General features: G+C 48.1%; 1 protein-coding gene across 2 annotated transcripts in view; it reads left to right on the top strand.

The window, feature by feature from the left end:
• The window catches only part of AHCY (adenosylhomocysteinase), a 60,912-nt gene that overhangs the window by 29,557 nt on the left and 17,023 nt on the right, over positions 1-14,332 (top strand). For both annotated transcript variants that reach the window (XM_006029299.3, XM_014522562.2), the window contains exons 5-7: positions 6,795-7,002; positions 8,693-8,780; positions 9,858-9,975. In XM_006029299.3, the coding sequence (XP_006029361.1) occupies positions 6,795-7,002; positions 8,693-8,780; positions 9,858-9,975 (414 nt within the window). The remainder of the gene's footprint in view (positions 1-6,794; positions 7,003-8,692; positions 8,781-9,857; positions 9,976-14,332) is intronic.

The following is a 14,332-nucleotide window of genomic DNA, read 5'->3' as shown; positions in this document are numbered from 1 at the left end:
AGGGGCCAAGTTCTGCATTCAGTTGAAATGGCCACATTCACTAGCCCGAGGATATTCCGAGCTGTAGAACCATTCCAGTCTTCTGCTTTCATGTTCCTTTCTATCTTATGAGATGGGGGTTGTAATTCATTCTTAAGTCGGGTGTTGGTAGAACCAGGTCTGGGAATTGCAGCAGTGTCTGACACTGCTCAGGGAGCTATAGGATCATAGAAAGTGAGAGTGGAAAGGAACCTCAGGAGGTCATCTAGTCCAGTGGTTCTTAATCTTTTTTTGTACCAGGACCCATTTGTAAACATCAATGGCCAGTCCCGACCCAGTGCCCCTCACTCCCAAACCACTGCCCTTAGGCCCCAACCCCCAAGTGTGTGGGGTGGCAGGAGGGGGCCACAAACAGCCCATTGCAAGCTAGAACTGTGACAGCCTTCAAGGGAAAAGCTGTGGCTTCCCACACTTTTCTCCTTTAAAGGAGAATCCATTTTTAAAGTTTGGCCAAAACCCTTTCATATATTCTTGTGACCCACTTTTGGGTTACAACCCTGGGTTGAGAAACTCTGATCTAGTCCAACCCCCTGCTCAAAGCAGGACCATCCCAGGTATCTCATCCCAGCCAAAGCTTTGTCTAGCCAGGTCTTAAAAACTTCCAAGGATGGAAATTACAGAACCTCTCTGGGTAACCTGTTCCAGTGCTTTACTACCCTCCTCATGAGAGATTTTTTTTTTTTTTCCCCCCACCCCTAAAATCTAACCTAAACTTCCCTTGCTACAACTTGAGACCATTGCTCCTTGTTCTGTTATCTGCCACCACTGAAAACAGTCTAGCTCCATCCTCCTTGTAAGCACCCTTCAGGTAGTCGACACCTGTTATTAAATCCCACCCCCATCTTCTTTTCTGCAGACTGAATAAGCCCAGTTCCCTCAGTCTTTCCTCATAAATCAGGCTCCCCCCAGCCCTCTAACCATTTTTGTTGCCCTCCACTGGACTCTCTCCAATTTGTCCACATCCTTTCAGTAGTGAGGGGCCCAAAACTGAACATAGTATTCCAGATGTGGCCTCTCTAGTGCTAAATAGAGGGGAATAATCACTTCCCTTGATCTGCTGGCAACACTCCTACTAAGGCAGCCCGGTATGCCGTTGGCCTCCTTGGCAACAAGGGCACTCTGGCTCATTCCGCTTATTGACCACTGTAACCCCCAGGTCCATTTCTGCAGAGCTGCTGCTTAGTCAATCAGTCCCCAGTGTGTACTGATGCATTGGATTGTTCTGCCCTAAGTGCAGGACTTCGTACTTAGAATCGTAGAAAGAAGGACCAGAAGGGACCTGTAAGATCAAGTCGGGTCCCCTGCCATGGGCAGGAGGTAATTGGACTCAAACGAGCTCAACGAGGTGCTTGTCCAGCCTCCTCTTGAACACCACCAGGGATGGTGACTGCACCACCTCTGCTGGAAATGTTCCAGATTCTAGTTACCCTTACGGAAAATAAGTTTTTCCTTATATCTAGCCTTTTCTTTGGCTAGCTTGTGCCCATTGGTCCTAGTCCTTCCAGGGGGTGCTTTTCTGAAAAGTTGTTCTCTCAGATCATGGTGTTTTCCCTTGACATCTGTAGGCGGCTATCAGGTCACCCCTCAGCCTTCTTTTACTCAGACTGAACAAACCTAGATCCCAAAGACTCTCCTCATAAGGCCTATCCCCCAGGCACTTGATCATGTGGGTGGCCCTTCTCTGCACCCTTTTGAGCTTGTCTACATCCTTCTTGAAGTGTGGTGCCCAGAACTGGGCACAGCACTCCAGCTGTGGCCTTGCCAATGCCAAATAGAGGGGGGAGGAGCACCTCTCTGGATCTATTGGCGACACATCTGCTGATGCACTCCAGAGTCCTATTTGCTTTGCTGGTGACTTCATCACACTGGTGGCTTGTATTCATCCTCTGGTCAATAGTTACCCCCAGGTGCCTTTCAGATGCAGTGCCAGCCAGTGGACCACCACCCACTATAGATATGGTGAGGGTTCTTCCTACCCAGATGAAGAACCTGGCACTTCTCCCTGTTGAACCTAATCTGATTATGTTCAGCCCATAGGACCAGCCTGTCAAGGTTGTCCTGGATCTTTGTCCTATCCTTGGACATGCCTGCTTGTCCCTATAACTTGGTATATCATCTGCAAACTTAATCATTGTGCTTTTCACTCCCTCATCCAGGTCATTGATAAAGATGTTAAAGAGCATGGGCCCAAGCACTGATCCCTGGGGGACACCACTGGAGATGGCCCTCCAGGATGAGGCCACCCCATCAATTACTAATCATTGGGATTGGCTGCTGAGGCAGTTGCCAACCCACCACACTGTAGCCTGGTCTAGGCCAGTACTCTCCAGCTTAACTGAGAAGATTTCATGGGGAAACAGTATCAAAGGCCTTGCTGAAATCTAGATATGTGATGTCCACCTCCTGTCCTGTGTCCAGCTGGTTAGTTACCTGGTCATAAAAGGACACTAGGTTTGTTAGGCATGTCCTCCCCTTGACAGAACCATGCTGGTTGTTTCTCAGTACCCCACCAGTTGTGAGCTTTTGGTTGATGGCCTCTGACAATTTTTTTCAAAGATTTTTTTTTTTTTTTTTTTCTCAGGACTGAAGTCAGACTGACTGGTCTATAGTTAGCGGGGTCATCCCTCTTTCCTTTCTTAAAGATGGGTACCATGTTGGCCCTCTTCCAGTCACGCGGGACCAGTCCCAAGTTCCATGACTCTTGGCCTCACCAGAGGCATTACTATGAGCTCAGCCAGTTCCTTCAGAACTCTCGGATGCAGGTTGTCTGACCCAGCCGACTTGAAAACGTCCATATGATCTACGAATATCTTCACCTGTTCTAGACTGATTTTATGTGGACTGCTGTCATCACCCTATTCTCTGTGCCTCTGGACAGCTGATGAGTTCTCACCTGGTTTCAGGAATACTGATGCGAAGTATGTATTAAGGAGCTCTGCCTTTTCACAGGGGTCAACTGTGGGCTTCCCCTCCATGTTCAGTAGGGATGCCACAGTGGAGCCTGACTTTTTTCTTCCTTGCTCCCTATGTACCTATAAAAGGATTTTTTGTTGTCTTTTATTTTGGTTGCCAGCTTGATTTCCATGCATGCCTTGGCTTTCCTTGTCTCATGTCTGCAGATCCTGGCCACATGAGCGTACTCTTTGGATGCAGAACCATTTTTGAATTGCACGTATGCTTCTTTTTTCTTTTTGAGAAGTTCCCTAATGTATCTGTTAAGCCAGGTGGGTCTCTTGGCCCCTTTCCCTCTTTTTTTGACCGCGTGGGGATGGCCTCTTTTTGAGGAGTGAGAAAACTCGCCTTAAGGGAGTGCCATCCTTCATGAACTTCCAAGTTATCCAATCGCTGGTTGTGAAGGGCCTTACCAACTAGACTCCCGAGATTACCAAAGTCTTCCCATCTGAAGTCTAGGACTCTTAGTAGGATTATCAGCCTCTTGGTGGATGGCAGATCTAATCAAATCATGATCACTGTCACCCAGAGAACCTCTAATCTTGTCCTTGTCCCTGTACTTGTCCTTATTGAACTTCCTGAGATTTCTTTTGATCCAGTCGTCCAATTTGTTAAGATCTCTCTGAATCCCAGTCTTACCCTCCAGTGTATCTGCTGTTCCCCCCAGTTTGGTGTCATCTGCAAACTTGTTGAAGGTGTACTCCATCCCATCTTCCAGATTGTTTAATTGCTTCAACAACAAAGCTGGTCCCAGGATTGACCCCTGGGCACTCCACTTCATACCAGCTGCCAACTAGACATCGAGCCATTGATTACTACTCTGAGCCTGATCCAGCCATGTTTATCAGTCTGAAGTCCATTCATCCAACCTGTATTTCCTTGTTGGAAATACCTGCTCGGTCGGGCTTTAAACTAAGCCCGCCGGGGAATGGGGGACTACTGCCACAGCAAGCCCACTGGGCAACTTTTGCAAATCCAACAGGCTAAGGCACTCAAAGGAATCCACCCCTACCCCACTTACATGCCTGTACACCAGTACCAGGAGCTTGGGGAACAAACAGGAGGAACTGGTCCTCCTGCTAAACAAGAATTACTACAGTGATCGGTCCACTTGTATAGACAGCTATACCTGGTACAGGAGAGATTATGTAGATAAAAGGAGCGGGGGTGTAGCTCTCTATGTCTAGGAAAGCTACACGTCCCTGCAAGCTGACATTGGCATCCCGGTTGGACGACTGAAGACCCTCTGGGTTAAAATCTGTGTTGAACATGGCACAGTGAATGCAGTGGTAGGAGTCTACTACAGACCTCTTAACCAGGATCAAGAGCTCGACCAGGAATTTGCCAGGGAACTGTCGGAGTCTGCATGCTCCCGGTGCATGGTTGTCATGGGAGACTTCAACTCCAGACATCTTGTGGGAAGAGCACTTGGCCAAATCCGAATTATCGCAAAGCTTCCTCATGTGCGTGGACAAGGTCTATTTGACTCAAGAAGTCTATGGACTGACAAGAGGCAAAGCGCTACTCTACCTGGTACTGGCAAAGGAGGATGATCTAGTCAGCGACCTGTTGATTGAAGGGAAGCTGAGAGACGGTGACCATGAGCTGATCGCTTTCACTATCCACCGCAAAGCTGGCAAGTCAGTCAGCAATGCAGAAGTCCTTGACTTCAGGAAAGCTTACAACCTCAGGAGGCTTGTTGGCAAGGCCCTAAGGGACCATGACTTGAAGGGGTGGAGAGTTCAGGATGAGTGGTTGCTCTTCAAGGGAGCAATCCTGGATGCACAAGCAGTGTCTATCCCATCTTGGAGGAAAGGTAGCAAAAGGGCACAGCAGCCCCCCTTGGCTCTGCAGAGAACTTGTGGACCATCTGCATCTAAAAAGAAAGACCTATAAAGGACAGAAGACTGGAATTGCCTCAAAGGAGGAATACTCTGCATTGGTTGGGACCTGTAGGGAGCAAACCAGGGAAGCCAAGGCTGTGACTGAACGCCAACTGGCTACATGTATTAAAGACAATAAAAAGTCCTTTTTGAGATATGTGGGGAGCCAGAAGAAAAGCAAGGGTAACATTGGACCCCTGCTAAACCAAATGGGACAACTGACAACCAGAACCCCAGCTGACTTCCTACCCCTGGGGCAGGACTTTATGATCTTCCAAGGTTCCTTCCAGCCCTAATGTCTATGAACTCTGTGAAATGTTTTGAAAGCTTTGAAATGTTTTGAGTTGTGAAGCAGCCCACCGGCAGTGGGAGAGCCAGTGGTGGAGCCATTAAGAGTGCATCCCTGGCTATGAGCGCAGCCCTGGCCTGTAGCTCTCCCCTGCCTCCTGCCGCCAGGCTCAGCTCCGTGGAGCTGGTGTAACCGCTTTGAGTGCAGCCCGGTGCATGCTGGTGGGGGGGGGTAGGTTGAGCTCTGCTGGCCCCCTGGAGCTCACCCTGCCCCCCCAGCGCTTCCACCAAGCGCTGGAAAGAGCCTGGTGCCACCCCTGCTGCAGCCCTGGGAGTGGCAGATGCCACCTGCCTGTAGCCGCTGGGCTGCATCATGCCCCGAACACCCTGGTGCAGCACAGCCCACTGGCTGCAGGCAGATGGTGGTTTGCTGTCATCCCACGTGCAGATTGGGGGGCCCATGCCCCTGAGAGGTGTCCAGCACGGCCCTCCTGGGGGCATAGTCCCCAGGATCTGTGCGTGGGATGATAAGAGTCTGCCGCTGCTGCTTGGGGCCATTGGCAGCATCAGTCTTCCCAGCGCTGTGTGCGCACTGCACCCAGCGCCGGTCTCAGCCAGCAGTGGCAGCCTGCTGTCATCCCGCGCACAGATCTGGGGACCCATGCCCTCGGGAGGGCTGGTGGGGCTGTGCCGGACTTTTCCTAGGAGTGTAGGCCCCTGGATCTGTGCTTGGGATGACAGCAAGCTGCTGCTGCTGGCAAGTGATAAGAGTTTTGCTTTTAACATTTTGAGGTGCAGTTTCACAAAACTCTCTGCACCTATCTCCTTGAAACTTGGCAGGCTTCGTGCCCTCAGAAGGGGCTACGATCCCTGCAATTTTCATCTGAATCAGGCAAGAAATGACAAAGTTATAGGCATTTACATGATCCTCCATTATAGTCTATGGGCGAAATGTCGAAACAGCGAAACCGTTTCAACGAAACAGAACAGAGCTTTGAAACGAAAGGACAAAAAGAAACACCGTCCCTTCGAAATGGCAAAACAGAAGTCAAACTAGATTGCTGCTGTCCTAATGTGTGGTAATCCACTAGCTAGGTGTCCTGTACAGCTTGTTTGAGGTCCAGTTGTGACACTTGGAACAATGGTCCATAGGCTGATGGAGCAGTAGTTTTGGAAATTTTAAATCTGAGGCAATGCCTCCCTACCACATACATGCAAGAGGCTGTCCATTCCCCTGTGTACAGCAAACTCCTATTCTTTACCGTTTGGTTGGTAACTTGTGGTAACCTCATAGAGGTTGTTTTCACAAGTCCAAGCTATAGCAATAGATGCAATAACCACATGTAATGTGTTTTATTAGAGGACTCCCTGATCGGGATTTTTGTGACAGCAGCTATCTGCTATAACCATATGGATTAAAAAGCCAGTTAAAAGAACGTAACTGAAAACATGTTAAACTAGACTCCTATCTTTAACTTATGGTGGTTGAAATTATTTAGCTGAATGTCAACTTCATGCTTTGTGGTACTTTATAGTAAGTGCATTTAGGTCCTTTCAGAATTGGAAATGCATGTCTCCTGTTATTTTGAGTGATTGCTTCGTCTGTTCTGAAATTGTTGCTTTCTTCCCCAGAGTAAATTTGATAACCTTTATGGTTGCCGAGAGTCCCTTATCGACGGCATTAAACGTGCTACAGATGTCATGATTGCTGGGAAAGTGGCTATAGTGGCAGGCTATGGTGATGTCGGCAAAGGTTGTGCTCAAGCCCTAAGAAGCTTTGGAGCCAGAGTCATCATCACTGAAATTGATCCGATCAATGCGTTGCAGGCAACCATGGAAGGTGAGATGTTGGGGAGATACAGAACACTGTATGTCTGTATCCCATTACAGAGCACTAAGTGAAATTGAACCAATAGTCACTAGGATGGCATTTCTCCCTGCACTTTGGGTAAGGGTGATGCCGCCAGTGTCATTGTGTCCTTAATGAACTTCCCTTATGACTGTTGGGAGAGTGATTAGTGGATAACTCTCTATTTTTCTGTTAACCTGTCTGATGATATCCTCTCTCAATGGTTATTTGGGTTTGAGGTTGCTTCACTGTTCAAACTTTGGGATAGAACCTCTCTGAACCTCTCTGTTTCAAGATGCTGTAACCCAGTTTCTGAACAGCTCTTGAGTTGATGCCCTCCATTCACACAGCTTTAACTTGAAGATTGGGTTAAGATTTCAAAGAATCTCTCCCCTTGAAAATACCAAGTCATCTTGTTGCTTATGTGTATGTATCCTGAATGTTGCATTATATTGTATAATGGATAAGTCTCATTGTGCAGCCGTGCTTGAAAGCAGGGGTGGGCAAAATATGGCCCACATGCCAGATCCAGGCCACTGTATCTGGCTCACGGGGCCCTTAAAAATTTTAGAAAAATAATATTTATCTGCCCCTGTCAAAGATGACACGAGTCAGGAGCAGTAGGACCCAGGAGAAGCCAAGGCAGGCTCCTGCAACAGAAGGTCTGTGCACTGGTCCCCACCTGTACCGCAGGGCTGGGGTGGGGGCACTGGGAGTGAGTGGGTGTACAAGAGCTAGCAGCAGACAGGTGGCCAGCAGCAGCCCAGGGCCAGTACTGGCGGGGTCCCGGCTGGCAGGCGCGGCCCAGCCCAGCTCCACAGACTCCTGCCACTGCTCTGGGGCTTGCTGGCGCAGGTCCCAGGACACTGGTACCTCCTGCCATGCATCCACACATCCCCACAAACCCCCATACCCCTCCCCCCGACATCCCTGCACACCCCACACAATATACAAGCATAAGACTGTATTTTGAGCTATTATGCAATCATGTCTGCATGTACAGCACAAATGCATACAAATCAGGACAAAAATATTTTTTTTAAAAATTAAATTAAAATACATTATTATGGGTCTTCATTTTTTAGTATGTAACTTGTTTTTTCCCCCTAAGATGGCAAACCCTCTTCTCCAAAGGAGTACTTCTAGGGCTAAGGGGTGGGATTTCCAGTGGCAAAGGTCAGAGGTTAGAGATGGGACTTCCGGTTCCAAGATAGTGACCAGGGGGCAGGGCACCTGTCAAGTGGCTACCCATGTAGTCCTTGACAGCTTGCCAAAACTCAGCAAGCAGCCCTCCACCTGAAATAACTGCCCGCCGCCGCTTGAGAGTAATAAAGAATTAACTTAGGCTGGGCCATGCAGTAGTTTGTGTTTTTTATGGGTGCCTCATATACATAGGTCTAGCTACCCAGTTTGAATGGTCTTATGCATGCCCACACAGAGCCTGTAAATATTATAAGTGCGTGTTCTTTTGAGAATTTGGCCACTGAATCCAAACCAGGAATTATGTCAGTATCTAAACTGCACAGGCACTTGCACTGAAAGAGTAATTCAGAGGAAAACTGTTCCTTCAGTGGTAGCTTTCCTGTTTAGTGCAATAGTTGAGTCCATTGGTACTTCTAGCTTAATGGGAAAAGGGTTCTCACTTGAGTAGAAAATTGATGTCTTTCCTTTTGATTTTCAGGTTATGAGGTCACAACAATGGAGGAGGCCTGCAAAGAAGGGAACATCTTTGTCACCACTACTGGATGCACAGACATTGTGAAGAGCAGGTAGTATCCAACCGTTCGCTTACTGTAAACTTCCTGTGTACCTAGACTTTGAAAATGACTGTGCTCAGTAGCACAGTCTGGGTTAGCACAATGGCCATTCATTCTTGGAGAGCTGGGTTTAGTTTTGAAGAGCAGGCAATTGGGATTTTGGGCTCCTGGTCCCAGTGGACACTTGTGTACATTATACTTGATCTCTTTGGGGTGCAGGGCACAGAATAAGACTAGGGAGGTGCTGTGGGTTGAGGCAAGAGGAGTCTTATAAGTACAGCTGTTGGTAGAGCTGTTTGGGGTGGCTCCAGGGTCTAGAGGAGCCTAGTAAATTGGGACTGGGACACTTAGGGAGCATGGGGGGCAATGAGGTTGGTGCACAGTCCTCTGACCCATGTCTAATTCACTGTTTTTGATCCTAATTTCAGGGCCATAGACTTGCCCCCAGCATTATGATGATAGTTATACTGAGAGGTTTAAATCTGAGGAAGTTACTTTGGGACAGGTCCAGGCTAATTTTATGCCCATTACAGATCTTGCTGTGGCTCAAAGGAGTGAGACGTTTGAGTGCACATGGCAAGCATAAAACATATCTATCCCTCATCTTAGCACCTATCTCACAGCATCTTCATTCTTTTACTTGGCATATCTCAGCTCAGAGTCAGCCTGATTGCCACATTTGGGATCAGGAAGGAAACTTACCTTCCTGCCTCAAGCAGGAGGTTGGACTAGATCACCTCCAGTTGTCTGTTTTCAGCGCTAGTTCTCTATGATTTCTATGATTCCACACATCTCTACTGCCCTCAGTACTGCTGTATTTATGCATATATTCCTTGGAGGGTAAGAGTGACAGTGGGTTGATACTGTGATTAAATAACCCACCCAAATTTGTTTTACACTTTGGTCCTAAGAAGATGGTCATTGCCTCACCTTGTGGTTCACTGCAGCTCTGGACTGGAACTTGACCTTTCTCCAAGAGCACTGCTACATTGTCAGGCTGCAGCAGTACCTCCTGGGGCCAGAAGGCCAAGCCAAGCTTCTCTTTTTATGTACTGATCATTGACAGAGCCTGTTTGTGTTTTTTTGCAGACACTTTGAGCAGATGAAGGATGATGCCATAGTATGCAACATTGGCCACTTTGATGTGGAAGTTGATGTGAAGTGGCTAAATGAGAATTCAGTGGAGAAAGTGAATGTTAAGCCCCAGGTAAGTCATCCCTGTGCAGTGCTCTACTTTTATATCTCAGGCTGATTGGCAAAGGACCAAATCTGCACTGCACAGCATTGGAGCAATGGGTACAACTAATGCATGAGACCCATTAGTTCAGGACCATTGTCAGCAAAAAGCTTGTGTTCTGGCTTTGTGTCTTCTGTGACTGACTTGAGAAGGCAGATACAAATTTACAGTGGCATACCCAAGTTTTATAATGGCACTATTAAATGATCATATGCTGTGGGAAGGCAGCTTTGAGTTGGGAAGGAAGTAGATGTAAAAGGGTGTGCGTCTGCAGTGCCGTTAGGTTAGTGCATTTGACTGCTGGCCCTCTCAGGTTTGGTAAGCAAGTAAGCAGAGCTGGCCTTAGGAAGCTGACAGAGGGGAGCTGCAGAAAGATCTCTCCATGCTGAGTGAGTGGACAAAAAATGGCAGGTAAACTTCAATGCCAACAGGTGCAAGGTAATGCACATAGGGAAAAATAACCTGAACTATATGTACACAGTACTGAACTCTGAACTAACTGTTTCAACTTAAGAAAGAGACTGTGGAGGCATGGTAAATGACTCTAAAAACAGTCTAAAAAAATTAACTCATGTGCAGCTGTGACTGAAAAAAACCTAATAAAATGTTGGGCATCATTAAGGGACTTGAAAATGAAATGAAAATCATCCTGCCACTATACAAATCCATTGTGCAACCCCATCTTTAATCTTGTGTGCAGTTCTGGTACTTAAACATCCCCCCCTATGCAGGGGTTCTGGAGGCTGATCTAATTGTTATTGGAAATGACAGCTCCACTATTAAGTGGTCTTATTTAGTAGAGGTCCAAGGAAAATCCTTTGGGCCCTAAAGCAAAGGCTAGTGTTATATATCATTCTGAGCCAATGTCTCTGCATCTTTTAAGTTGTTAGAAAAATCTGAATCTTGTCCTTTTTGAAGCAGTTTTTGGGGGTCTCATTAAAGGTTGTTTAGGGCTTTTCAATTTTCTCCCTTTCTTTTCCTGATTCAGAAGGCTTGTTTATGTCAAAAGCCTGCATTGACCTAAAGCTACTGTGCAAGCTGACCATACTGGCTGTCTCCTGTGTCCCCCTTCCCCATATTTTCTGTGTACCTTATAGTCCAGGTGTGCGTAAAATCTGGCCTGTGGGCCGAATCCAGCCTGCCAAGTGATTTATATCTGGCCTGTGGGCAAGTGGCTCCCCAACACATGCAGTCCCGCCCATGGGCACCTGGCGGTTCTGGCCTGGGAAGATGGGTGGGTGGGACTGCTTCTGTCCAGTGCTTGACATGGCAGCATCAGTGGTGGACCTGGGGGAATGCCCTGATCCACACCTGGAACCTGCCGGGCATGTTCACAGCTGATTCTGGCACCTGCCTGGGGCTGCTTCTACTGCCTAGGTGGGTGCTGGTGTAATCTGCAGACAGGGCCAGAAAGTGGGCCCCTCTGTGGGCCACATGCACACACTGCCTGGCCAGATGGTGGGGAAGTGGGGTTTGTATGCAGTGGCTACCACCCCACCACACTGCCACTGCCGCACCTGCGCGGGTTTCCTGTGGCTGACCGCATGTCTGTGTGGGGCAATAGTGGCTGCCGCATGTGAACTGCTGCTCCCCGCCCTCCCCCCCAGCCCAGCTGGGCAGTGCATGTGCGGCTCACAAAGGGGCACCGCTGCTCTCATCCCCCTGGACCTGCCCCTGGGAGCAGACAGAGTGAGCTGAGGTGGGGGGTAGGGAGGTGACAGTGTGTGCCGTGTGGGGCCAGTGGTGCCCAGCGCACCCCTCCCACTCCCCCGGGAAAGAACAAAAGTATGGGAAGGCGCCAAGGGAGATAGCGCCGCTGCGCCCCAGGGTGCACTTTGTGCCTGCCTGCCTGGCGGCACATGGAACCAGAGCAACACTATTGGCCTGACTGGGCTTGGTGCATCCATGTGTGGCTTTCCTTAAGGGCAGATAGCACACCATTCCAGTTCCACGTGCTGCTGGCTGGGCAGTCACTCCATGTCTTCCTCCAACACTTCCCGGCTTCCTTATCCCCCAGCCAGCAGCAGGTGGAACTGGAGTGGCACTATTGGTCCTTAAGGGAAGCCATACATGGAGGTGCCGAACCCAGCCGGGCTGATAGCGCTGCTCGTGGTCCATGTGCAGCCAGCTGGGTGGCCACTCCATGTCTTTCACCAACACCTCAGCCCCCAGTCGGCTCCTTGCAACCCCCCAGCCCCCTGCAAGCTCCACTTACTTCATGGGTTCCAGAAAGGAAAGTGAGCCTGAATCGAGCCTCAGGCCCCATCCTTCCCGCTCCCCCTCTGGGCAGGGCTGGAGCATTCCTTCCCTTTTTGCAATTGGCTCTTGCAGGCTGGAACTCGGCCACCTGCAGAGGTCTTTACAAAAGCAGGAGATCTGTGGGTTTCCCTGCTAAAAGCTAAGAACTGTGTTTTCTCTGATAAAGATGGAAAATCTGTGGCTTTCTCTGTTTTTTCCATGAGAAACAGAAAACCCAGATCCCTAGTCATATGTAGGTACCTACTCAATTCATGATTTTGTGGATTTTATGGAAATCATGAAATCGGGCATTGTCTGTGAAACTGGGCAATATCCATGAAATTGGGGCGGGGGGACTTACTAAAAATAACATGCTGGCTCCCCAGTGGGAAAGGGCAGCTGCATGAAGGGGAGCAGCCAAGATGCCTACTGCCCCTCCCCCCCATCCCTCACTGCTGATTGGGTGAGAGGGCTGCCTGTCATGCAGCCTCACCCCTCTCTACTAGTGAGTGGTATAGGGTGGGGCTATATGACAGACAGCCCTCTCAACCAATCAGTGGCAAGGGGCAGGACCACTGGGATCCTCAGTCAATCAGAGGCATGGCGGGTACACTGCAATAAGCCCTCAAAAATAGTGGCTGTCCCCATGATCTGCCTGTCCAACTGCTTGCCTTCTCGATTTTTGGTTATGTCCCTAGTCATAAAGTAAAGCAGGCACATGGTAATGGACCTCTGTCTATGTGTATGTATATGTATGTATATATGTATGTATATCTAAATATAATCACCTTGATGCATGTCCACAGACTAAATGAGGAGTGGACTTATGATCTTATGGACAATCAGGCATTGTGAGCTAGTCCCAACTTTAGATCTGGATTTCTCAGAGCAAAGTTGTGTCAATCAACTTTAAGTCTGAATAAGATCCAGGTTCTCTAGTATGTATTATATTACTGCCTAAGGGTCTTAACTAAGGTCAGCAAACACAGTTGCATTGAGACAGTGACTGTCTTGAAGACCTCACAGTCTAAACAGACAAAGGGTTAAGGGCAGGAGAGGTGAAGTGACTTACCTAAGATCACCTGGCATGGTTTCTGCTGTAAGACTTCATCCGCATTGTCTTCCAGTACAGGTTTATCCCTTGCTTTATGCTGTACATGCAGTCCTGGAAAACGGTGCATAATTCAAATTCACATAAAGGGAACCAACTTTACAGTGTAACAAATAGGGATACATTCGACCTAGACTGTACGTCATGACCCCCAGACCCATTTCTACCACTTTTTCCAAGACAATTTTGTTACTCACCAACAGCAGACAGTACACACAAGCACAGGGTGGTAGTGAATGTTACCATAATGGGGATGGCAACTACCGAAACACGTTGGACAGTGAGCGAGGGGCACAGAACTACACAGGAGACTGTTGGGGCGCATGTCACTCCCACAAAGCACTGTGCAAAGCAGCTGACTGCCAGCTTCCACCATACCTATAGCATAAGAGTGAATTTATCTCGCATATAACCAACTTTTGGTATAAAAGTAGTCATCTCATAAGAGTGAATTCACATATACGGAACCCGCATAAAGTGAGGGAAACCTGTATATTAATTGTTACAATGGGGCATACTGGTTAAAGCCCCTACCTGCCCTGGTAGAACGTTAATACTTTGTCTGCTTTAGGCTTGCCACAAATTAACAGTCCAGCACACACTCTATGAGTGTATGTAAGTAATCTTATTCTGTGGGGTTTATATTCCTGTTTGTTTTGGGGTAGGCAGTGTACCTTCAATCTATGCCTTCTGAAGGAAAAATAAAAAATAAAGGAAATAACCGTGTTACAAACTATATAGAAAATTCACATGCAAGTGCGTGCATACTCGGGCAGAAAATCTCCTTGCCTACCTTTTTATCGCGATGAAAATGTGTCAATTTGGGCATGAAAGAGGCTGCATCCCACTTCCCAGAAATGTAGAACTTCCCTATCAAGTTCTTTCTAAAGCAGAGTTTAATTATGTCAGATAACTGTTCTTTGTAGGAAAGTTAAGAGCTAACACACCAGGTGTATCTCTTCTTTTCTCCAGGCCAAT

Source organism: Alligator sinensis, unplaced genomic scaffold (genome assembly GCF_000455745.1).
Source record: "Alligator sinensis unplaced genomic scaffold, ASM45574v1 scaffold690_1, whole genome shotgun sequence".
Classification (NCBI taxonomy): domain Eukaryota; kingdom Metazoa; phylum Chordata; order Crocodylia; family Alligatoridae; genus Alligator; species Alligator sinensis.
This window is presented reverse-complemented; position numbering and strand designations above follow the sequence as displayed.